This window comes from Theropithecus gelada, chromosome 14 (genome assembly GCF_003255815.1).
Source record: "Theropithecus gelada isolate Dixy chromosome 14, Tgel_1.0, whole genome shotgun sequence".
Taxonomy (NCBI): Eukaryota; Metazoa; Chordata; class Mammalia; order Primates; family Cercopithecidae; genus Theropithecus; species Theropithecus gelada.
In genome coordinates, this window is record NC_037682.1 from 9895918 (window position 1) to 9921709 (window position 25792).

Genomic DNA, 25792 nt, shown 5'->3' on the forward strand with positions numbered 1-25792 from the left:
TGCAGGGATGCGGCGGCGGGAGCAGCCGCCCTGACTCGCGGAGCATCCTCCTCGGAGAGGCACCGCGGCGGGGCGGGCGGGCGGGGACGCGGCGGGGAGTGAGAGAGGCGCGAGGCGGCAGACACCGCTAGCCCCGGCTCTGCCACCCGCCCGAGACGGAGACGGGGCGGCCCTGTGGCTCTGCTACCCACCCTCCAGCTTCTGGCGCCCCGAGAACCAGGTAAAAAGGGGGGGGCTGCGGCGGAGACAGGCGGGGGGCGGGAGCCGATCGGGGGAGGGGAGCGGATCAGAGGGGGCGGGGGAGGCAGGACGGATGAATTGGGGGGCGGGGGCGCCGCGCTGAGAGGGCTGGCCGGGTGACAGAGAGGAGGCAAAGCTGCTGGGGGCTTGGGGGTCGGAGGCTCCTGTGGAAGGGGCACTGGCTCTGACAGCTGGAGAGAACGGGGAGGGGTGGGAGGGAGGGTCTTTGGGGGAAGGGATGGGGAGAGAAGGAGGGGCATCCAAAGGACTGTGAGGGGGTTCTAAAAGGGGGGTCCTCAGTCTGTGCTAGCCCCAGAGGCTGGAAGCAGCGCCGGGCCAGAGGGGCTGTTGTGTTCTGGAGGGTCTAACCAGCGAGAAACTGGGCTTCGTGGGAGGAGAGGAGAGGGGGCTGGAGAGGAGAGAGAAGTGGAGAGGGAAGGAAAAGGGCCAGGCCAAGGGCTTCGTCCTGAGAGGACCCACTGAGGACCAGGCTTTCCTGGGGGATGGGAGCCAAGGCGAGAAGAGGTTATTGGGAGAGGGCAGAGGGGAATGTGCCAAGGTGCTCCAGGCAGAGATGGGTCTGTGCTGGTGGAGAGCTGGGGAAGATGGGGTCTGAGGGAGAGGAGCGGAAGCTTGCGGGGGAAGGCTGGGGGTGATGAGAGAGGGAGACTGGGAAATCAGTAGGAGGGGGCTTTGCTGGGGTGGGAATGCGCTGGGGGCGGTGACAGGGTTCTGGTCAGAGAGTGCTGCAGGGGGAGAGGAAGCTGCAGGGCCCTTGGCTTGCTCCCCCACCCCTAAAGAGGAAGGGACCATTTCTCATGTCCCAGCCTCCTCCCCCAGCTGAAGCAGCAGTCTTCCCTGGGGTCTTTGGGTTGGGGTATGAGCCTTTGAACCCTTGATGGGCTCTTGGGGCACAACTGGCTTTGGGGTGCTGTTGTCTCCTTTACTCTCAGCCCCCTCCTGAGTCTTGGGAGAGGGCATTCGATGCCTCATTGAGCTAGCAAGGGCTGGGAGGGGCTTTTTCTTGGTGTCTGGAGGTGAAGGAGGAGGCCGTCCACCTGGAATAATGAAATAGATTTTTAGGGGGTGGGTCTTGGGTCCCCAGTCCCTTGGCTGCCCTGGGGGCTTCCAGATAGCCCTGTTTTTGTATGTGTTGGCGGGTGGGCATCTCTCCTCTTCCATTCATTCTTATCCTTCCCTCTTGTCCACCTTCCCAGTGTCTGGGTGTTCCTTTTGGGGGAGGGTAGACATTAGGGTCTTACTTTCTCTGTCTTCTGCCAGAGAAGGAGAAAGAAAGAAGGGGGAGGGAAGGAGAAGGGGAGGGAGGTCTGTGGTCCACTAACTGTGAGGCCTTCTGTTTTGTGGGTGCTTCAGCCCCTCAGTCCCTAGCTCCTCTTGCTTCCAGGGATGGCTCCAGGGATACTGGCATCTGAGGTGTGGCTGGATCTTTTGGGAGACAGGGGAGAAGGGTGTGCTGGGGGCTCTCCATTCATGCTAGAGGAAGTATTCTCAGATCCATCCTGTCCTCAGATCCACAAGGGTGGGCGGGATGGATCAACCGGCCATGGCTGCTGGGCAGTTCTTTCCAGGAGCCTGGGCCTCTCCTGGCGTCTTGGCCTGGGTTGAATCCATATGACAGTGGAGTTCTGAGAGGAGGGACTGGGTGATTGAGTGGCTGGTGGGGACCCCTCTTTCCTTCCAGGCTCAGTCACTACCCAGGTCCAGCTGCTCCCTCCCGCCTGCCCTTGCCAGTGACACAGACACTCTGACAATGATACACAGGCTCAGTGGCACCCACCCAGACACACACCTACACAGGCACACACACCTGCGTACACAATACACCTCCTGGCAGCATACCGCCCACATTCCCCACCCAGAGAGGCTGCCACCTCGTGCCTGCCTCCTTGAGACCTCCCCCAGGTGCCTTGCTGTCATGTACACAACACACACACATGGTCACTACGTGCCCCCAAAGCCCCAAGCGCCGCACTGCCAGCCCTCACCCTTGGATGCACACAGCCCCCATCCAACCACTCACCTCCCCAGGCTCACAGCCATTGCAGGCACACCTGTGCTTCTTCCTCATACACCTTCAGTCCCTGCAACACACCCTGTCCTTCTAGACACCCCATCCCTCCCAGGTCTTCACAGCACGTGTGCACACCCTCCTAGACACACCAGTCCCTGACCCCAGCAAGCTCATCCTGAAGTACCATGTGCATGTCTGTCTGGGTGCTGAGCACTTTGCCCCAGGCCTTTGTGTGTGTGCACGTGTGTGTGCACACCAGCACACACTTGCTAATACACTTTATGCTGTGGCTCACCCCCTAAACCTCTCTTCTACTTTCTCTCTCACTCACTTATCTTCGTACCTTTGGCCCAGGGCCTCCTACCCCTCCTGGTCACAACCACAACCCTTCCTGGTGGAGTCCAGCCCCCAGCTATAACTGGCTGCCCTGGGAGCCTTCCCATTTCTAAGTGGCACCACCCCCCGCATCAGTGCTCAGGCACAGGGGCCCCTACACCTGCCTGTGCACTGGAGACACTGTCCTTTCATTCGCAGCTCCCAAGTCCAGACCCCACGGGGATGCCCCGATTGTGTGTCCTCACCTGCCACCCACCCTGCTGCTCCATCTGTTGGTGCAGCTCCTCCACCCCTGCCCCTTCCACACTGACGGGCCTGTGGGCTCTCGGAGACTCATTCAACAAACAGTCTGGTGCACACCTTCAGGGGTGTGCGTGGCACTTTGTTAGCATTTACGAAGCTGCTTCCCTACTGCCACCACCGCTGTTTGGCATGGTGGGGTGAGGGTGAGGCTGGGACTCCGCTGTGGTCCTCAGTGAGCCTCAGTTTCCTCACCTGTGAAATGGGATCCTCATCCCTACCTAATGGGATGTTACGAGGACTCACTGAGAGGACAATGATGGCAATGACAGTAGTAACAAGAATATTTATTGTGTACCTACTGTGTGCCTGGCCCTGTGCGAAGCACTCTGTAAACCTTACTTTGATGTATTTGTCAGGCACATAGAAGGTCCCCATAAATGGTAGCTATTTTTATTGTCATTATCATAACCTTCCCTGCACACACACACGCACACACACACGCATACACACACCTGTCATAGATACCTTTAGGAACATTCCCAAGCACCTCGTGCTTACTCACAAGGCCGCCCCGGAAGCCATCTGTCCCCTCTGCATCACTGGGGTGCACCCACCCAGGCTGCTGTGCCGCAGCTGTGCACAGCATAGGTACGCTTGGTGCTTATCCCTCCCACCACCTACCTCCATGCTCCTGTGCACCTGTCCTCCGGCCCCCACTGCACCGAGTCATTCCATTGCACCTCCATCCCCAGTCCACCTGCTTCCCCAGCTCCACAAAGTGGCAACAGCCTTGTCCTGTGCACCCTGAGCTACCAGCTCCTGGGCCCAGCCCGCTCCCTGCTTCTCTCCATGACACAGAGAGCTGCTTGGAGACCCGTGGACATGCTCACTCATGCCCAGCCCACCCTGGCATGGGACTCTGACTTATCTTTAGACCTGTTTGTTACTTCTCCTGCCCTCTGAGTCAGGACAATTGACCAGCAGAGTTGAGGAGGACACGAGGGATAGGGATTAGACAGAGGCAAATCTGAATCCCAGCTCCACCATTTACTATTTGTGGGACCTTGGGTGAGTCCCTTCTCCACTTTGAGTATCTATTTTCTCATCTGTAAAAGGAGCAGTGATAATACTTGTCTTGCTTACTTTTCTCACCAAACCCTGGTGAGGATCAAAGGAAACACTAGGCACTCAGTACTGCAAACTGTAAAAGGCCGAGATGAGAAGTTTTAAAAATAATCATTAATACGACACATTTTTTTTTTCACACGTTAGTCTATGCCAGGCACTGTACTAGGTGCTTTATGTATGTTAATTCTAATTTCGACAACACTATTACTATCTCTATTTTATACATAAAGAAAGTGAAGCACAGAGAGGCTGAGTAACTTACCAAAGATCACACAGCTGGGTAGGGGTAGAGCTGGCATTTGAACCCAGGCTTTGGAGCCAGTGCCTCTAACCACTGTGCTGTCTTGTTTTTGCTGCTGCTGAGGTTATGGCTGGGTGTGGACAGGTATGGGGTCTTCCCTTTTTTTCTGCCAGATCATCACAGCTGGAAGGAAGGGGAGGTAGGAACTGTTCACTGTCTGCCAATCCTGCCTGGAGTTTCATGGGGGAGAAGGGACCCTCCAAAAAACACTCTGCACCTGAAAAGAACCTCAGGGGTCAAGCAGTCTGCTGTCCTCTTCCATATGATTCAAGAGCCTCCCCCACGCCGAGCCTCTCTGAGCAGCAGTCATCCGGTCTCACCTCAAACACCTCCACAGACGGGGAACTCACCGCCCCCCGAGGCAGCCTACTCCATTGTTGGATGCTTTAGATTGCCAGCCAGCAAGTTTCTCTTTAGCCTGAGCCAAAATCTCCCCCCGTAGCACGCACTTCTCCCACCTGTCCACGGGCTGCCTTCTGGGGCCACCAGAATGTGTGTAAACCCAGCTCTTCCTCCCTGGCGCCTGGAGGAGGCCCCTGCTGTCTCACTCCCAGCTGGCATGAGAGGATGCTGGCGTGAGGAGAGGAGAGCCAGAGGGAGGCCGGCATCCCCATGGCTGGAGGTGTGTGTATGGGCGTGTGTTTGTGTGTGTGGGCATTGACAGAGAGGGGGCTGTGTGGATGTGGGGAGAGGGCCCTTGGCCAGGGGCTCTGCTTGTGTGGGCATGGATCCCTATTTGCATACATGCCCCTGGTGCTGTGGGGCTGAGGCCTTTGGTCAGGCAGGAGGGAGGGCCCAGGTCTAGGTCAGCAAGTGCAATGGGAGGTGTCTGGAATGGAAGGCCAGCGACTTTGGTTCTAGTCTTGCTTTTCTGTGTGATCCCAGGCCAGCTCACTGCCCCTCCCTGGGACTCAGTTTCCACATCAGGAAAAAAGGAGAAGATGAACCCCATGAGCTCTGAGGTCTCTGTCTCCCAGTCCCAAGAGTGGGCTTTAGAGTGGGGCACCTGAGAGAGCCGTGTCCCCTGTGAAGGCCAGATCAGAGGAGGGTGGCTCTGACCCCCAGACACAGTGGTAAAAGAAATGCCTTGGAGCCCTCACACCCTTTACCTGCCCTGTGGCCTCAGGCAAGTGAATTCATCATTCTAAGCTCAGCTTCCTGGTCTGTAAGTCAGAGTGACAAAATGACCTCCTAGAAGCTGAAGGATTGAATAAGACAGTGTACATGGGGTCCAGCCTGGTATCTGATGCAGACGGAGCCCAAAGCTTGCAGCCCAGAGGCTTCAGTGGCACTGACCTGGCCATGGGAAGATGAGGAGGAGGCCCTGGCCTAGGAGGACCCAGGAAGAGTTACCGGGAGAGGGTAATGTTGAGTTACCGGGAGAGGGTAATGTTGAGTTATCGGGAGAGGGTAATGTTGAGTTATCGGGAGAGGGTAATGTTGAGTTATCGGGAGAGGGTAATGTTGGGGAGAGGCAGCAGAAGTCCTGAGGGCAGCCTAGCCACTCCCTGCCCCATCCACTCCAGCTTGGGCACCACTGGCCCAAGGCTGCTGAGTCTATCTGTGGGCGGGGGCAGGGTGGGAGGCACTAGGGAGCTGACTGGGTGCAGAACCCCAGGATTACTCAGGAGGTCAGCTCCTCAGAGGTGTGGTGGCTCTGGGCCAGCAGTGGGTTGGGTGGCAGTGTGCACTGCACTGACGTCAGTGAGCAGGCAGGTACCCCAGGGCCACCCTGCAGTGTCCCTGCACTGGCGGTGGGCAATGGAAGAAGAAAAGTGGGCCCTGGGGGGGCAGTACTTGGATGCTGTGGGTGCAGGGGGGCTTCCTCTGCACTGCATAAACCTGGGGAGGAGCTGTTGCCTTGTACAACTCCAGGGGACACTGTTTACTTGATGTGGCCATGTGAGGCAATGGCCCTGGCCTGTGGGGAGACCTCTGGAGAAAGGGTTGCTGCTGAGTTCCAGGAGCTGAGGAAGGATGGAGCGAGCATCCCAGGGTAGCAGGAGCCCCCTGTGTTCTGGGAGAAGGGTGGGTTGGAGGCTGGGTCGGCTGCAGCCTGGGCCTGGGGCGGGAGAGGCGTGGAGAGGGGAAAGGAAGGCGAGGGAAAGAGCAGCACGTTTCCTGGACACTGAGTGTGGGAATGGAAAGGACCCAGGTGTCCGCTGGCTCACTCCTCCTGGGGCCATCTCTGCCTGGCAAGTGTGAAGCCACCCCAAGGGCCTGTGGATCCCTGGGGAGAGAGGACTCAGGGAGTGCTGGGGCTTCCTCCTGGTCAGCCCCGCAGCCCCTGTGCCCCCGGCAGCCTGGCTGGCCTCTGCTGCAGAGCTGTGGGCTGCGGGGAGAATGAGTAATGAACCTTGAGGGGCCGCAGGCCCAGACCTTGCTTCTGACCCTCCCTGGAGGCACCGCATAAGCCCAGCCTCTGTCCCTGAACCGGCTCACAGAAGCCTGCCTGCACGGCACCCCTCCCACTCTCCCTCCACACGGACCAGTAGAACCTCTACCTCCTGGACTCTCACCCCCTTCACCTCCCTGCCCCTCCACCCAGATAACATTCCCTTTGGCTCTCAGGACCCAGGCATCTGCCTTCCAGCCTCTGACAGCCTCCCCACCATCTTTCACTCTATCTGTCCTCCCCCAACTTCCTGCCCCTAGCTTTTCCCACAGAACCCGTCTGCCATCTCCCTAAAGGGTGGTGGATGTGACCATGGCAGGGGGTCTGGGCTGGGGGTGAGGCAGATGAAAGAATCCCTCCTATTCTGAGCTTGGGGGTAAGTGGACAGCAGCACGAAATCCTATTCCCTCCGCCAGTGGAAATCGATAGCTAATTAATTCCCTCCCCAAAATAGTGTCCGGAGGTGGGGGTGGGTGCTGGGAGAGCAGCAGACAGAGGCTAGGCCAGGCCAGACTGAGATGGAGACCCTAGCAGGGAGGGAGGGAGGCACGCTGGTCACTCTTCTGGCCACAGGGCTGTCCCTTTGCTGAGGGTCTTTGGCTTCCCCTTCTGGAAAAGAGGAAAAGCTTAGACCTTTCCCTCCCGCGACGCCTGAGGAGCCCCCTTCCCTACCCTGGGCTGGGGATGCATGTGTGTGTGGGGGGGTGAGGGCGTCAATCAGGCTGGGAGCAGGTGCTGCATTTAATTTGATTGGCTAATTAGCCCGCACATGTTAATTATCTCCATTACCCAATGAGGAGAGGCAGTGGCAAAGCTATATATAACCTGACAGTGTTTGTAAGGAGTGGGGGCTGCTTGCCTGGATCTCCTCCCCACTGCCCAGGCAGAGGCAGTCCTTGGAGGGGTGCTAGGGCAGGACATTGGAGCCTTGTAGGATTGGGAGGGCAGCAGTCAGGAGTTGGATGGCAGGACCCAAGGGCTGAGCTTTACGGGCCTCTTGGAGATGGCTCCCCCAACGCTCCTGACTACCTTCTGAGGCCTTTTCTGTCCAATCTTCCTCTGCACAAGGGTTACTCTCCAGACGCCCCCTCGCTATGGCTTTTTAGGAGGTCCCTCGTTTCCATCCACATAGCTCTTTGGCTCCTCACTGCACCTCTGCAGCCTTCCCCTCCCGAAGTCAGCCTTCTTATCTTCTGGTTCTCACCTCACTGAGTTACACCTGTGGCTGTCCTGTGCTTTTTCTATTTCCTGGGGATGCTGGAGTCAAGCAGACTTGGATCTGAGTCTCAGTTCCCTGCTGACTGGCCACATGACCTTGGGCAAGTCCCCAGATCTCTTTACCTGGGTTTCCCCAGGGGTTAATGAGAATAATGGGACTTCTCAGAGTGATTATGTAAAATGACATTTGTAAAAATGCCCAGCACCCAGGGCACTGACAAATGCTGTTTGGATTTGGAATTTAATTTTCTCTGTCTTTTCTTTCATTTCTCCCCACTAGGCCACCTTTCTCCTCCATTACTCTTCCATCTCTGTCACTTTTCAGGCACTTCCTCTCCTTCCTCTTTCTCTCCCCCTCTTGCTTCAGTCTTTCCCTGTCTTTTTCTAAACTCTAGCCCCTCCCTGCTTCTCTCCCAGGCTTCTCCCCACCTCCTTCCCTCCCTCCCTCCCCAAAATAAAATCAATGCAATATTCAGGAGGGTTGTTGGATATAAATAATTACGACTTGGAGTTTAACGAGATGCAAATTCCCCTCCCCGGCGTGGGGTATAAATTGCTCTCTGACAGCCCGTTACAAGGGTAATCATTTCAGAAAGGCAATTTTATGCAAATGAGCCTGCCTGCCTCCTGGTGGCTCCCCCAATCTTGGGTGGGGGGTGCGCAGAGGGAACTGAAGGGTGAAGAGAGCCTAGGTAGTGGGGCCAGTCCTGAGGCTGAGCACCGAGAACTGGAAGTTGAGGATGACAGACATTTAGCTTCAGAAAGGACCTGGGTTGATAAGCAGAGAGGCTGGGGCCTGGGAAGGGGCGAGCGTGGTTTTGGGGGAACTGGAGACACAGAATTGGATGCCAGTGTCCCTGCTAGGATAGAGAGGGCTTGGGGCCTGGATATCTGGGTCCTGGCTGGCTTCTCTCCCTTGCCCCCTTCCCAGTCTGGTTACCCTGTGATACCATTGACGAATTGGCATTTAATTAATCCCAATGAATTATTTAGCAACTTCATTATCCAGTATCAAGGGCTGATGAGAGGAACAGTGGCTGGAGGTGGGAGCCAGGCAAAGACGTTGGGCGGTTCAGAGAAGGGGCTGGGGTCACCAGGCCGAGGAGAGTGACTAGCCTCGCTCGAGGAGCTGGCCTTGGTCCTGACACCCAGGTCCTTTGAGAGGGTGAGGGCGCAGGCAGATGGGTTGGGCTCTTACAGGGCTGGAACGTGTCACCTCTCCCTGTCGACATCTCAAACCAATGCTGCCCCTAGTGCGTGCCATCTCTCCCAAGTGCTGGTCCCCGGAATCCGTGTCTCTTGCCTCGGAACCCTCTGCAGGTCAGGGCCTCTCTAAGTTATGTAGGGAAACAGTCTGGTGCCTGCTGATATGAGTGGGGAGCCCGGCACCGACAGCCCCTGTCGTTGGAGCCCCTCATTAACCCCTTCCTCTCTGTTCTCCCGCAGGCATCCCTCCCCGCTCTTCCGTCGGAGCCCGCGGCGGGGGAGGGGCGCCGCCGCCGCCACCCGAGGGAAGCCGGCGCCTGGCCCTCTGCGCGCCTCGCCCCGCGGCCGGGCCCATGGCACTGTGAGCCGGCAAGAGAGCCCCGCTCGGCGCGGGGAGCTCCCGGCCCCCTCCCGCCCCATGCGCCCGCGGCTCTGAAGCCTGAGCGGGGGCCGGGGGCCGGGCGGGGCCGGGGCCGCAGGAGGCATGGCGCCCGGGAGTCGGTGGCGGCTGCCACCGCCGCCGCCGCTGCTGCTGCTGCTGCTGCTGGCGCTGGCGGCGCGCGCGGACGGCCTGGAGTTCGGCGGCGGACCCGGGCAGTGGGCTCGCTACGCGCGCTGGGCGGGCGCGGCGAGCAGCGGTGAGCTTAGCTTCAGCCTGCGTACTAACGCCACGCGCGCGCTGCTGCTCTACCTGGATGACGGCGGCGACTGCGACTTCCTGGAGCTGCTGCTGGTAGACGGCCGCCTGCGGCTGCGCTTCACGCTTTCATGCGCCGAGCCGGCCACGCTGCAGCTGGACACGCCGGTGGCCGACGACCGCTGGCACATGGTGCTGCTGACCCGCGACGCGCGCCGCACGGCGCTGGCGGTGGACGGCGAGGCCCGCGCCGCGGAGGTGCGCTCCAAGCGGCGCGAGATGCAGGTGGCCAGCGACCTGTTCGTGGGAGGCATCCCGCCCGACGTGCGCCTCTCGGCGCTCACGCTGAGCACCGTCAAGTACGAGCCGCCCTTCCGCGGCCTCTTGGCCAACCTGAAACTGGGCGAGCGGCCCCCCGCGCTGCTGGGCAGCCAGGGCCTGCGCGGCGCCACCGCCGACCCGCTGTGCGCGCCCGCGCGCAACCCCTGCGCCAACGGCGGCCTCTGCACTGTGCTGGCCCCCGGCGAGGTGGGCTGCGACTGCAGCCACACGGGCTTCGGCGGCAAGTTCTGCAGCGAAGGTGAGCTCCGGGGAGCGGCCGCCTGGCGCCTGGGCGCGGGGGTGAGGGCCTGGGGCGCCCCGTGGGGGTCGGAGCCTGTGGGGGCTCCTGAGGCACGGGGGCTGGGCGCGAGGGCTTGTGAGTGGGTGCGAGCGCGCCAGGACTGCGGGGACGCGTGTCCGGGCGAGGGCGCGTGGGGTTGGCGGTGGGCGGGGCGAGCAGGCGTGGCCGGCGTGGGCGTGGTCAGCGTGAGTCCCGCGGCGACCTATGGGCAGCCTGTGTGGCCAGGTTCTGAAGGGGCTGCTGAGGGTGGGGTGCACGAAGCCCTGTGGGCTTGGTGGGTGAGGGGCTGTGAGGCGCTGGTGAAGGCTTGTGGGTGGGGTCTGCGTGGACAGGGCTCATTAAAGGCAGTGGGCGGGGACCATGGGGCCCCTGGAGGACAGTGGGTGGGGCTTCTGCATAGAGCGGGACCTCGTATGAGGCCGTGAGGGGCGGTGGGTGGGGCCGGCGTGGAAAGACCAGTGTGGGCAGGGCTTATAAGACAGGGGGCGGGACCTAGTGTGAGGCCATGAGGGGCTGTGAGTGGGCCCTGTGTGGAAGGCCAGTGTGGGCGGGGTCTATGAGACAGGGGGCGGGGCCTCATGTGAGACCGTGAGGGGCTGAGTGGGGCCTGTGTGGAAGGCCAGTGTGGTCAGGGCCTACGAGACAGGGCAGACCTTGTATGAGGCTATGAGGGGCTGAGTGGGGTCTGTGTGGAAGGCCAGTGTGAGCGGGGCCTATTAGACAGGGGCCTGGGCCTCCTGTGAGATCATGAGGGGCTGAACGGGGCCTCTGTGGGCGGGGCCTATGAGACAGGGGGCGGGGCCCCGTGTGAAACCGTGAGGGGCTGAGTGGGGCCTGTGTGGAGAGGCCAGTGTGGGCGGGGCCTATGAGACAGGGGGCGGGGCCCCGTGTGAAACCGTGAGGGGCTGAGTGGGGCCTGTGTGGAGAGGCCAGTGTGGGCAGGGCCTATGAGACAGGGATCGGAGTCATGTGGTGGGGCCTTCGGGCAGGGGGGCATAGTCGACAGTGGGTCGCAGTCTTTGAAGGTCCGCGAGCGAAGGGCGGGAAGTGCGGCCTGTGCGGCCTGGACAAGCACCAAGGGATGAGGGCCTAGGTGTGAGGACGCTGAGTGTAAGGAGAAGGGCACAATAGCGATTCCAGGGCAGGCGAGGGAGAATGGGGATTGCGAAGCTGTGGCCAGGAAGGGAGGGCTTCTTTTTCACCACAGAATCCTCAGAGCGCCTTCAAAGAGTAAAGGGAAAACGAGGGAGAGGGTGGCTGAGGCTTCTCAGGCTCCTGACGAGGAGTGGACCGTTTGGGTGAGGGGCAGAGATGGCCAGTAGTTTCTCTTGATGACAGACGGGGCGTGGAGCCACTGAGAGCGTCGGGTTTGGTGGGAGATTGCTGGGCTGGACAGGGCGAGGTGGGACCCTGGGCTGTGGGGCTGACTGGAATGGCGCTTGGGAGAGAGGCTCAGCGGAGGGAGGGGTCCGGCCAAGACCGTGAAGTGGAGAAGTGCGGGCGGGCCCTGGGCTGAGCGGCCCGGGGCAGGGCTGTGGTGTCGGGGGGCTGAGGGGAGGAGGCACTTGGAGGAGCCTCTTGCTTAAGGGTCTGGCTGGGCGGTGGGAAGGGGCTCCCCTATCAGGCTGGGGGCCGCGCATGCGCGTCTCTCCCCGCCCCTCGTCCCTGTTCTTCCAGCCCGTGTGTGCCTCAGGCCTGCCCTCCTCTCCCCTGGTCCCTCTAGAAGCTGTGGGCCACTCAGCGGTTGTGTGTGTGTGTTCGTCCTCCCAGGGGCAGAGGCTTTTGAGGGAGCGTGTGCGTGTGCACGTGTGCGCCAGCAAAACGAAATGGCCCGGTACTGCTTTGGGGATAAGTGTCCTGTGGCTGTGTGTCTATGGGCAGCCATGGGAGGGGCCCAGCCTGCACGTGTGGCCCTGGGTGTGGGAAGCCTGCACTTGGGAGTGTCGTTTGCCTGCGTATCTGTAGTTGTGGTCGATGAATACATTCGAAAGTTCTGGGGATTGTTTTCTTGGGGTTATTGGTACAAGGTTGTGGGATACGTCATGAGGAACTGTGTATTAAGTTAAGCTGACACCTTCTCACCTTTTCTCCAAGGAGTTCAGGTGTTTCCTAAACTGTGAAATTCTGTGTCGGTGTGTGTTTGCCTGCGTGTAGAGGCCCGCGAGTCTGGCAGTGTGTATTTGACGTGTGAATGGGTCTGTTTGAATAGCAGTGTTTGCAGATAGGAGCCTAGTGCCTAGTAGAGTGAGTAGTTCCCAAGTGTGAGGGTGTCTGCTCATGTGCCTGTGTTTTAATGTGAGGCTTCAGTAAGACAGCTGGAATGTATGAGGACTCTTTCTTTCCAGAACCTTAATTTGATCCTCTGGTTCCTCTACCCTTCCCCCAAAGCCCGCCTAATAAAACAGGATGAACCATCCTCTAATTTGATGGAGGGAAAGCTCGAGCTGCAGGAGGTTAGGGTAACTGGTCCCTGGCCTCACTGTGGCTGAATTGGGCTTGGGTGTATGAAAAATGCAGCCAGAGGCACCTTGGTCAACCAGAGCCTTTGTATCCATTCCCTGAGAGGATTCATTGGCCAGAGGCTTCCAGTGAGGCAAACAAGTGCATGCTTCTGAATATGGATTGTGTGGTTGTGTGTCTAAGATGTGTTTGAGTAACTGTGGGAGAGGGATGGATGTGTGTATAATATGGCTTGGTATCAGATGAATGTTTGTGTCAGCTGTGGTGAAGCTGTGAGAGATGGTTGAGTATGTGTGTCTGACCCATTGTGTGTGTATGTGTGTGTGAGATTCATGTAAGAAAAGGGAGGCCGGGCGCGGTGGCTCAAGCCTGTAATCCCAGCACTTTGGGAGGCCGAGACGGGTGGATCACGAGGTCAGGAGATCGAGACCATCCTGGCTAACACGGTGAAACCCCGTCTCTACTAAAAAATACAAAAAAACTAGCCAGGCGAGGTGGCGGGCGCCTGTAGTCCCAGCTACTCGGGAGGCTGAGGCAGGAGAATGGTGTAAACCCGGGAGGCGGAGCTTGCAGTGAGCTGAGATCCGGCCACAGCACTCCAGCCTGGGCGACTGAGAGAGACTCCGTCTCAAAAAAAAAAAAAAAAAAAAAAAAAAAAAAAAAAAAGAAAAGGGAATGTGAGCCGGGTGCGGTGGCTCACACCTGTAATCCCAGCACTTTGGAGGCTGAAGTGGGCAGATTACTTGAGGTCAGGAGTTCGAGACCAGCCTGGCCAACATGGTGAAACCCCGTCTCTACTAAAAATACAAAAATCAACCAGGCATAGTGGTGGGTGCTTGTAATCCCCACTACTTGGGAAGCTGAGGCAGGAGAATTGCTTGAACCTGGGAGGTGGAGGTTGCAGTGAGCTGGGATGACACCACTGCACTCTAGCCTGGGCGACAGAATGAGACTCTGTCTCAAAAAAAAAAAAAAAAAAAAAAAAAGGGAAAGTGAGATATAAGGTGGGTGCCAGCTGGTAGGGGCAGGGTTGCCTGTGTGTATGTGGTGTGTGTGTGATGTGTGTGTGTGGTATCTTTTGAGAGAGCAGTGCTTTGTGGTAAAGGGGGAGTGTTGTGTCTTTATTCATTTCTGTATTTCCAGCACCTAATCTGGTACCAGACACATAGTGGGTGTTTGATAAAGATTTGTGGAATGAATGGAGAGATGTTAATAAGTAATTGAGAGAATAAAGGCTTGGGGCAAAGCTGTACATACATATGAAAACATGTATGTATATATTTTCAGATATATGTTGTGGGTGGGCACGGGGGTTGTAGGCACTGATTGCATCTGGAGATGACAGGCACAGCAACAACCCTACTGATTCCCTTCTTTTCTCTCCCCACTCTGCAACCTCATTTCTTCTTCAATTTGTTCCTTATTTCCTGGGTAGCTTTTATAATATCCTGTGCTCATTATACTTCGAGTACTTTCTCATCCAGTCAAGGAGGAAAGACATGGCCTCCAATGGTTGGGTACTGGGGTGAGGAAGGAAGACTTTAAGGGGAGCAGGCCTGGCTCCTGATCTCTGAGACAACTCTAGGGGTCAGAATCCCCAGTCCTCCTTGGAGTTATAATCACTTTATCATCTGTTGTGAGTGGTTCCCAACTCTTTCTGAGACTGAGGACTTTTTTGTTTGTTTGTTTGTTTTTTGAGACAGAGTCTCGCTCTGTGCCCAGGCTGGAGTGCAATGGCACGAGCTCAGCTCACTGCAATCTCTGCCTCCTAGGCTCAAGCGATTATCCTGCCTCAGCCTCCCCAGTAGCTGGGATTACAGGCACCTGCCACTATGCCCAACTAATTTTTGTATTTTTAGCAGAGATGGGTTTTCACCATGTTGGTCAGGCTGGTCTCGAACTCCCAACCTCAGGTGATCTGCTCGCCTTCGCCTCTCAAAGTGCTGGGATTACAGGCGTGAGCCACCGCGCCTGGCCCACTGAGGACATTTTTAAAAGTCAGTAATTCACAGTACCCCTTCCAAAGTAGTTATTATTTTTATATCTGTTTAGTGTGAGTATAAATGACTCAAAGCTACTGTGAATTTGGAAAAGCTTTTAGATGACTTTGATGTTATATTTGCCATTGTGGTTAATAAAATATACATTAGAAAAATGGTTTTAGCTTTATATGCAAGATGTTTCAATCTGCCTTCAGATGTTTGGTGTGCATACGGATTTGTGTATCCTTTGGAATCCCTCCTGCTCTCCCAGGGTCTGGGCTTACTCATTCATGGAGAACCTCCATGCTAGGAAATTTGCATTCACTCTCTGTCTCTCAGGGATCTAGCCACACATAATTGAAGACAGAGCTCAGTAGGAGTGGCTGAGAGTCTGTCTACTGTTGCTGATTATCTGCCAAAGCTGGGATAGAGTAGACTGGGATCTTGCAATTATTTGCATGTCAGTGCTTCCTCATGTCACCTGTGTGTGTGGAGAAGGGGCTGAAAAGGGATCAAAGGAGAAGGGATGTGCAGGCATGTGTGTGAGACCTCAGGTGGAATGATGGTGCAGGTGTTTAGAACAGAGTGTCAGGTATATACGATTTGCTCAGGAGAGAAATAGGAAACTAGTTGTAATGTGTGTGCTTGCAGGGAGGTAGACACACATGTCTCATGTGTTTTGTGTTAGTGATTTAATTCAACAGGTAGTTATCAAGGCCTCCTTTGTGATAGACTGTGTGTTGGAGGCTACAGTGGGGTCAGAGATGAATAAAATGACTCTGTGCTCTAGGAATTGATTGTTTTTTTTTTTGAGGTGGAATTTTGCTCTTGTTGCCCAGGCTGGAGTGCAATGGCACAATCTTGGCTCACTGCAACCTCTGCCTTCCGGGTTCAAGCGAAGCAATTCTCCTGCCTCAGCCTCCCAAGTAGCTGGGATTGTAGGCATGCACTACCACGCCCAGCTAATTTTGTATTCTTAGTAGAGACGGGGTTTCTCCATGTTGGTCAGGCTGGTCTCAAACTCCCGACTTCAGGTGATCCGCCTGCCTCGGCCTCCCAAAGTGTTGGGATTATAGGTGTGAGCCACCGCACCTGGTCTGGGAGTTATTAAATTAGGGAAGCAGATATTATGAAATTGAGGAAGCAGATAAAAAAGCTGTCCGGTGTGGTGGTAAGAGATTCCACCTCCAGACTGCCCAGGCAGTGACTTTATACTTAAACTCTCTTTGCCCCCATTTCCTTATCTATAAATGAAGATAATAATGGTACCTACCTTATAGAGTTATTGTGAAAATTAAATTAGCTAGTTTGTGTAAAGTGCTTAGAACAGTGCCTGGCACGTAGAAAATGCTCAATACATAATAGCAAAAAAAAACAAAAAACAAAAAAAAACAAAAAAACCCCCAAAAACCCAACGACACAATAGTGTGTGGCCCAGAGATGCAGTAAAGCAGTGTGGCTTAGTGATTAAACCGTAGACCTCTGTGGCTCTGGTCTTGGTTTAAATCTGTTTTCTCTACTCCCTAGGCCTGTGACATTAGGTGAGTACCTAACCTTTACAGTCATTTTTCTTTATGTATAAAATGGTGATACGTGACTGGGTGTGGTGGCTCACGCCTGTAATCCCAGCACTTTGGGAGGCCAAGGTGGGTGGATCACGTGAGGTCAGGAGTTCAAAACCAGCCTGGCCCACATGGTGAAACCCCGTCTCTACTAAAAATATAAAACAGTTGGCCGGGCATGGTGGCGCACGCCTGTAATCCCAGCTACTTGGGAGGCTGAGACAGGAGAACTACTTGAACCCAGGAGGTGGAGGTTGCAGTGAGCTGAGGTTGCGCCACTGCACTCCAACCTGGCCGACACAGCAAGGCTCCATCTCAAAAAAAAAAAAAAAAAAAAAAAATGGGGATACACACGCTTATCTGATAGGTTTGTTGTAAGAATTAAATTAGCATCTGCTATATAAAATTAGTGATGAGTAAATGGTAGCTATTATTACAAGCAAAGTGCAGGGGAGAGTTTGTAAGTTGAGGGGATCAGTAATAGATTTATGAAAGGCATGCTGTTTGCAATTGACCTCGAACACTGATTAATAAACTTGATTGGGAGAGGTCATTTGAAGCAAAGGAGCTGGTATGAGCAAAGGCATGGACGCGGGGAAATGTACATCATATCTGTAGAGGGCACCAAGAAGTATAGGGAGAATAGTAGAACCTAAAGCAGGAGAAGCAGGTTGAGACCAGGTCTTGATGATCTGGCTTAAATTATTTAACTCATATTGAATGCTGACTGGGTACAGTGTACTGGCAAATGGAGCCACAAAAGAATTTTGAGGAGGGAAATGGATAAGAGAAGAGCTGTACTTAGGGAGCTGGGAGTGAAGTGCAAAGGGATTATAGAAGACAGAGTTATGTAGTGAAGAAATCAGTTGGGAGATAGGTCACACAAGAGATATTGAGGACCTGAGCCTTGGTTGTCTTGGGGAGTGGCGAGAAAGGGTGGTGGCAGTTGTGGTGGCAGTGATTGAAGGCCATTGCTGAGCCTGAAACTGTAGGATTCTTCCTCTTGGATGTGGAGTGGGAGGAGAGGGGTCAGAGTTGATGAAGTTTCAGGTCTGCATGGTTGGAAGTTTGGTGGAGGGGTGAGAGGAAAGGGGAGTGCCAGGAAGGGGAGCAGGCTTGGCACAATGGATCATACTTGTGTTAAGTGGTGGTGCCTCTTGACATTCCAGGTGATTGGGAATGTGAGACCAGAGCTTTGAGTTGAAGCTGGGGCTGCAGATGGAGCTGTGTGTGTGTAGAGATAGTATTTGAAGCTCTGAGATCAGATGAAGTGGCCAAGGAGAAGGTGAGGAAAATTGAGCAGAAGACTTCAGCGGCGCCGACAGCTGGGAGAAGGAGGAAGAGTAGTAGTGGCTGCAGACCCAGCAATTTGAACACAGAGAATTGGATCGGAAGGTTAAGGGAGGAGAGGGGGAGACTCGCAGCTATTGAGCATTTGCTGGGTGTCTTAGATGTTTTATCCCATTTGGTCCTCATGATCACCACATGAGGATAACTTTCTCCATTTTACAGAGGGTCAAAGAGAGGCTCAGAGATGTAAGAGTTGGGATCTGAGCCCTGAGCTGACTCAAGAACCTGTTGCTCCCTACCTGTCTCCATGCTACCTCCGGAAAGGAGAGCTGGTCAGTTTGATTACCTGCATTTGGTTTATTGGGGCTATTTAGGGACAAGTTTTTTTTTTTTTTTTTTTTTTTTTTTGAGACAGAGTCTCGCACTGTCGCCCAGGTTAGAGTGCAATGACGTGATCTCGGCTCACTGCCAGCTCCACTTCCTGGGTTCATGTCATTCTCTTGCCTCAGCCTCCCGAGTAACTGGGACTATAGGCGCCCGCCACCACGCCCGGCTAATTTTTGTATTTTTAGTAGAGACGGGATTTCACCATGTTAGCCAGGATAGTCTCGATCTCTTGACCTTGTGATCCACCCGCCTTGGCTTCCTAAAGTGCTGGGATTACAGGCGTGAGCCACCGTGCCCAGCCTAGGGACAAGGTTTTATCAGAAACCAGTAACTATCCTAAATTCCTTGGGCCACAGCTTCTTCCTTAAGCCAGTGTGTGCTGAGGGTGTGCCTGTATTTATCGGTCAGCTGTCCCAGCACAGAGAAAGGACGATAGAGATAGATCAGGAAAATCTCAGTTTTCCAAGCCCTTGGAGAGGAACCCATCCCAGAGAGCAGGGCATTATCCTATTAAAACACACAGCTAAGCCACATTTAACACATTTCAGATGGAAATCTCTTCACAATGTGTTACACACCTCTCTGCCTCCCTAAGCATAATAGCTGGAACGTGATTTAACTTTTTGCAGATGACTCAGGGTGGTCGTGATTCCCCTCAGGTATTACATCAAACTGTTATGCAGTGGTTCCTTCACTGAGGTTTGTCCCTGCCTGAGATGATGCCTGACTGCTGTATTTCTGAATTCTTATATTAGCTTTTTCTAGTTTTTCCATCTCTACCCTTAGGAGGAGTTGTCAGTTAGCAACTGACACCTCTCTCTCTCTCTCTCTCTGTGTGTGTGTGTGTGTGTGTGAATGTGGAAATCAGCATTCCTAAGCTAGGAATTGCTGTTAGAATTGTGTGTCACTAACAGTAGGTGGACTCTGGCTAGGGCCTGAGAGGCCCTATGAGAAAATAACAGTTCTTTTTTTTCATTTTTGTAGAAGTAGCTTTATTAAGGATGCAGCTTTACAGCTCCATGACTCCTTCTATAGAGCAAGGCTACCTTCTAGGCAGTGTGTGTAGAGTAGCCAGAAAATAACAGTTCTTAATTGCCCAGGTGTTAGATGTATGTTTTGGTTGTTTAGAGCCTTTTCTTTTCCCTTTTGTTCTGGTCTTCATCACTGTCCTTGATCACCCATCTGCTGGAATCCTGAGTTCATGTTAGGCAAGACATACCATCTATGACACCACCTCTGTATTCTGCTGGGGGAGTGAAGTCTTGTGTCTGAAAGTTAAGCAAATGAAATCACCTATGTTGGGTTATTCTGTCAGCTCTAACATCCAGTACTTGTGGTCCTGACAGTTTCTGTGGGTAGAAGTGGCTTCAGGTAGAATGGGACAGGCTTCTCTAGAGGGTGGTATAGAAAGCAGCTGCTCTCAGAACCCAGAGACAAGCTAGATGCCTCTATGTAAAGATGGCAAAATGGGTAAGTGCATAGGCTGCCATGGTTTGAACCTAGCTTTGCTACTTGTTAGCCGTGTGAACTTGGGCAGTTAACTTATCCACATTGTTCTTCAACGTCCTACTCTGTAAGAACGTTGTAAGAACTAAGTGAATTAATATATGAAAATCCTTTACAATCCAGGCGCTATTCTGAATCATCAATAAATAGTACTATGGTTATTAGCTGTAGTGGTCAGGGAAGGCTTCAAGGAGGAGGTGGGACTTGGCCAGACCTTGAAGAAGGATGACTGAGTGTGAATTATAGTGGTGGAAAGGAAAGGGCAGGGCTTTCCCACCAGGAGAGTAGACTACATGAGGAATATAGGGGATGTGAATTGAGTGGGTCAGGGCGTGGTGAAGAGACAAAGTTTGTTGTGTTCTATGGTAGATAAAATCAGAACGTTAGATTAGAATCAGTTTCTAGAAGTCTTGACTTCCAGGCTAAGCATGTAGCCCACTGGAAGTTTTCAGACAGGCAGATTTGGGTTCAAATTTTGACTGTCACCAACTAGCAGTGTGACCTTAGCCAAGTTACTCCTACTTTCTGAGTCTTGGTTTCTTCAGCTCTAAAAGGAAGTGATAGTAATATCCATTCACAATGTAGCAGTGGTGGGTAAAGGAACAATGGGCGTAAAGAGCCAGGCACACCCTAAGTGCTCAGTATATGCAAAGTGTTATTTTATGATTCACTCAACAAACGTGAGAATGCCTTTTTTTCTGAGCCAGGAGCCATGTAAGCAGCTGGATATAGAGAGAGGAATGAGGCATTGTCCTCACTTCTGGATATTTCACAGTCAAGTCAGGAAACAGACATGTTAACACAGTTGCAATAGAGACTCAATAAGATAATTAATAATAGAATGTACATTTCTAGAGTTGGCACAAAAGAGGAAGGCTAGCTCTCCTTTGTTTAGAACAGAGACAAACGTATATTGACCTGGATCTTTTTGCTTTTTCTTTTTTTTTTCAGAGACCCAGGCTGAAGTACAGTGGTGTGATCGTAGCTCACTGTGACCTCAAACCCCTGGGCTCAAATGATCCTCCAGTTCAACCTCCTGAGTAGCTGGGACTATAGGAGCACACCACCCTGTCTGGATAATTTATTTATTTATTTTTTTGAGGAAAGATTTTCTCCGTCATCCAGGCTGGAGTGCAGTGGTGTCATTATGGCTCACTGCAGCCTCGACCACCCAGGCTCAAGTGATTCTCCCACCTCAGTCTCCCAAGTAGCTGGGAGTACAGACACGAGTCATTACATCCGGCTAATTTTTGCATTTGTTTGTAGAGACGGGTCTCCCTATGTTGCCCAGGCTGGTCTCAAACTCCTGGGCTCAAGTGATCCTCCCACTGTGGCTTCCCAAAGTGCTGGGATTATAGGCACAAACCACTGTAGCTAGCCCTTGACTTGGGTTTTAAAGGAAGAGTAGATTTTCTTAGCCAGCTGTAGGTGAAGAGTATTTCAAGCACAAGGAATATTATGTGCAGAAACATAGCATATTATAGAAACAGGAAGAAGCTGGGCTGGTTGCAGCCTGGATTGTCGCAGGAAAAGAGGTTAGAGGAAGGCACAGTAAAATTTCGGGTGGGATTTTCTGAGAAGACCCACTTTAACCTACAGGCACTGAGAAGCTTTGAAAAGTTTTCAGCAGGGTCGTAACATGGTGGGAGTGGACCACTTTGTTATGCTGTGGTGTATGAATTTCAAGGTGAAAAGAGTGGCTGTAAAGGGCGTCATCTCCTAGGCTTATTAATGTTCCAAGGAGAGGGACTGATCAGGGCCTGGCCTCACCAAGGCCGGGCCTCGGCAGTGCCGGTGGAAATGGAGGGATGATAAGGATTTCTAGGAGTTTAGTTTTGTTTTTAGGGTTTTAGAAGGTGGAACCAATAGAATCCGGTGATTGGCCTGACAAAAGGAGCAAGTGCTTTCTGGGTGCCTAACTTGATCAGGGAATTTGGTGGGGTGAGAAGAGGGTTATGAGGCCCACCTTAGACATATTGAGTGTGAGAAGCCTATGAGACACTCAGAGACAGCGGCTCTAAAGGCAGATGGGTACATAGGTCAAGAGCACGGGAGAGAGGTTTGTATCAGAAACACTGAAAGGTTCTCATCACAGCACTATTTAGTAAGGCATATCTGTTACCTGTGCCAAAAGGGTCAGGCTAGGGATGGGTAGGAGACTGACCAAGAGGAGGCTATTGCAGGAAACCAGGCACAAGGGGTGCGGCCAGAGGCTATGATGACCTAGGATTGCAGTGGAGAAGGGCAAAGGTGATTCTGCGCTCCTGGGTGTGTATTCTTCTCTGCACCAAGGAGATAGATAACACCGAGCTCAGTGTTGCAGTGAGGCTGATGTGTGACATTGCATGTGAGAGTCAGTACGGTGCCCAGCACATGGCTAACTAATGGCATCTCTGGATCCTGTGAGGGCAGTGTGGGGCATGTAGTGGGAGCTCAGGCAGCACTGGTTGAAAGCAGGGGCTTTGCTAAGCACAGAGGAATAAGCACTTGACTGTGGGAGTGGAGGTGTCGAGAATGGCTTCAGTGGTGGAGTTTAGATGTCTTTGTTTTTTTTTTTTGTTTTTGACACGGAGTCTCGCTCTATCACCCAGGCTGGAGTGCAGTGGCGCGATCTCGGCTCACTGCAAACTCTGCCTCCTGGATTCACGCCATTCTCCTGTCTCAGCCTCCTGAGTAGCTGGGACTACAGGCGCCCGCCACTACGCCCGGCTAATTTTTTGTATTTTTAGTAGAGACAGGGTTTCATCATGTTAGCCAGGATGGTCTTGATCTCTTGACCTCATGATCCGCCTGCCTCGGCCTCCCAAAGTGCTGGGATTACAGGCGTGAGCCACTGCGCCCGGCCGGAGTTTAGATGTCAGAGAGTTGGCCAAGCAATTACATTGCTGGGTGGACACATGGTGATACAGGACTGGCACTCAGGGAGGAGGCCGGGACTACCCATGCAGGTTTGGGAGTCTCTGAGCACGAAAGTGAGCCATCACTGAGGACAGCGAGGAGAAGTAAGAGGAATGTGGAGGGCAGGGGCCAAACCTGAAGGGGCCTGAGGTGGCAGGGGAGGGGCATAGGTGAATCAGCAGAAAGCAAAGGGCAGCAGAGGAAGAGAGATATGTGAGTTTCTAGGTGCTGTCTCTCCAAAGCCAGAAACAAACCAAGCCTGGTTGTTTCAACTTCCTGAGCATAGCATGACGTACATTTCTAGCAGGTGGAAATACGTTTTGAAATACCTGCCATGTTGGATTATCTAGAAATCACTACGCCTCCTTATTTGCACAGGTGCTGGTGAGACAATTGTGCTGACTGACCAGGGTCTTAGCATACTGGGACCAAAGAAATCCTGGCACAACAGTCTTTACGAGAGCCAAAGGTTTTCCTGAGGGCCCCTTTATTAGCCGGCTCCCCCCATAAATGTAATGTGATTCAGTTTACTTAAGAAAACTATTACTGGGCACTGTGGCTCACACCTGTAATCCCAGCACTTTGGGAGGCCAAGGCGGGCCCATCACCTGAGGTCGGGAGTTCGAGACTAGCCTGACCAACATGGAGAAATCCTGTCTTTACTGAAAATACAAAAATTAGCTAGGTGTGGTGGCGCATGCCGGAAGCTGAGGCAGGAGAATCACTTGAACCTGGGAAGCGGAGGTTGCGGTGAGCCAAGATCGCGCCATTGCACTCCAGTCTGGGCAACAAGAGCAGAACTCCATCTCAAAAAAAAAAAAAAAAAAAAAAAAAAAAGAAAGAAAGAAAGAAAACTATTGGATTGGATACATAGCTTTTAGGTGATGCAGCTCTCCGGTAGAAGCAGCTCTGTGTTGTGAAGGAGTGTGTTTGTAACACATATTGACATGGAAAGACTGTGTGTGTAGGTTTAGGAAATGGAAGATAGAAAGAGAGCTGTGTTCATTGCTGGCTGTGTGTCTTTAGCCACTGGAGTCACTGTGGGGTGGTGGTGTGTGTGTCTAGTGTTATGTAGTAGATTACTGTGCAGGTATTGGTGCTTGCATTCAGCCTGTGTATGTGCGTGGATTATGGGAGTGGTATAAGGTATGACAAATGACTGTGTTTGTTTTCAGAGTATAGCTACCTCTCCGTGAGTAAATGAACACATATCACCAAATGGGGTTGGAGGTAGGAGGAGATAGTGTGTGCATGCGTGAGTGTGTACGGGATAGTTGTGTGTACACAAGTGTGTATCCTGGGGCCTGCACATGCAAGTATGTGTTTCCCCACTGGGTTTGTGTGTTTGTAGATTGTGCTGTTTCCCCCTTCCTGCCTATTGCTTCATCTAAAGGCTCCCAGGAGGTGGGCACATGGCAAATGTTTGGAGCTGGGGGCACCTCCATCCTCTTACAAAGCAGATCAGAGTCCAGCCTGCTTGAGGAGTTATAGCTTAGTTGAAGGAATTATCTCCATCTTCTCTTTGTTCCGTCTTCTCCCTTGACCCATTTGGTGAGCTCCAAGGCCAGGCCCAGGCAGGGCCCTAATAGGTGAGGTCTGCCTGTCCAAAGAATGTGGCATGGTCTAGCTCTGGGCCCAGTGTGGCCTACTGAATTTGGACTCTCTTCACTCACTGGCATGGCCATCCAGCCTGGGGAGCCTTGGCCTCATCCAGATGTTAAGAAGACATTTGTCCTAGAATCAGAATCAGAGTCAGAAGAGGCCTCAGAAACTATCCAGTCCACCCCTCTCATTTTTGCAGAAGAGGCAGTAGGGACTCAGAGAGGTTAAGTGAATAGGATGAAAGTCACACAGTGCTGTGTGGCAGAATCATGTTTTCTCACTCTGTGTCCTGATGTCTTTTCACCCCCGGGAGGGTCAGGGGCTGTAGGCGGTTGGGTCCTGTGTACAGAGGCTTTATATGTGAATTGTGTGAGATGGTGTGTGTCACTGGATTGCTAAGTGCCTATGTGTGTTAGTGTGTCACTGAGCATGAGTGTGTCTCTAGTAAACCCTGTGAGACAATTAGTGGTGTGAGTGTGTCCCCATGTCTCTGAGATGCAATGGAACGCAGGGGAGGAGACTGTCTGGGGAAACTGGGAAGCCTGACTGCCACTCTTGGCCCTGCCTCAGATTCTCTATGTGACCTTGAGTGGTTACTTCCCTGTCCTGGGCCTCAGTTTCCTGAAATGTTACTTGAGGCTTGGGTGTGATGGGTACTGGCTGACTGTGTGTGAGGTTCTGACTCAGGGAGTAGCTCTGTCTCTGCCTCATCCCCAACATAGCTGTTTCTTGAGATTTGGGCCTTCCATGTTGGGTGACTCATGTCAGGGTCTGGGTGGGCTTGGACTCCACTCTCCCCTTGGAGCCCCTGTCCGTGGTACCTTTGCTAACAGCCCTCCTTTTTCTTCTCTCTCTGCTTCTCCCTTCTCCAAACCTTGCTGGCTGCAGAGGAGCACCCCATGGAAGGTGAGTGAAGCCTCCCGGTCGCTGGGGTAGTGGATCTGTTGCTATGGGGATCCTACAGGAGGGGCTGTCGTTGGCTACCCAAGGACTCCCTTTCCTGCCATGTTTAGGGCCTCTCTGGAGAAGGATGGCTGGGGTCCTCCCTTGGCTGCCTTGCCCCACTCTCTTGCATCCCCTCTTCATGGGTTTCACGGGAGCTGCTGACCGGCCTTTCTTCTTAGGGAAGAGATGAGCGGTGAGGGTGGAGGGACGGGGCTGACAGGATTCCGAAGTGCCCAGAAATAATTGGGTAGACAACGTTTAGCCCAGCCCAAGTTAAGAAACTTAGAAAGGCAATTTTGCCAGATGCTGGGGCAGGCTAGGGTGGGCTGTTGCCCCAGAAACCTGTGCTTGGGGGAAATCTGCCCTGGAGTCTGGTGCCACTGTGCAGGGCTCAGGGGACTGGAGGGTGGTGGAGTGCACTGGCAGAGTAGGGGGTTGGGGGTGTATAGTTGGGGCAGCTTCTCTGCCCTACTGTGACCAGCACTTGCCACTTGCAGCAGGCCCCTAGCCGCTGCCCTACAGGTTGCTAGGTAGGAGTGGTCTGCTTCTTCCTTCATCCAGGTCAGAGGGCAAGGGTAGGGCTTCTGCCTCTCTCTGAGATCTCTCTGTTCTTTCTCTATCTCCTGTTTTGTTGGCCTCTTCTCCCTGTCCAGTTTCTGTCTTTACCTCCTTTTCTCTACGACTCTGTCCCTGGACCATGTGTCTCTCCTTCCCCAGGCTCTCTCTGGGTTTCTGTCATTCTCTGACTCTTTCTCTAGCAGTTTGGCTTTCCCTGTGTTTCTTTTCCTTCTCTGGGGTGGAC

The 25792-nt window shown here is 53.6% G+C and overlaps 1 protein-coding gene across 5 annotated transcripts in view; it reads left to right on the forward strand.

Annotated features, from left to right (window-relative positions):
- Positions 1-25792, forward strand: part of NRXN2 (neurexin 2) — a 117241-nt gene continuing 91449 nt past the window's right edge. For 3 of the 5 annotated variants that reach the window (XM_025357374.1, XM_025357376.1, XM_025357377.1), the window contains exons 1-2: positions 9584-10316; positions 24934-24951. In XM_025357374.1, the coding sequence (XP_025213159.1) occupies positions 9584-10316; positions 24934-24951 (751 nt within the window). Of the gene's footprint in view, positions 221-9339; positions 10317-24933; positions 24952-25792 lie in introns of those variants that run through there. The other 2 variants (XM_025357373.1, XM_025357375.1) reach the window with 1 other exon arrangement.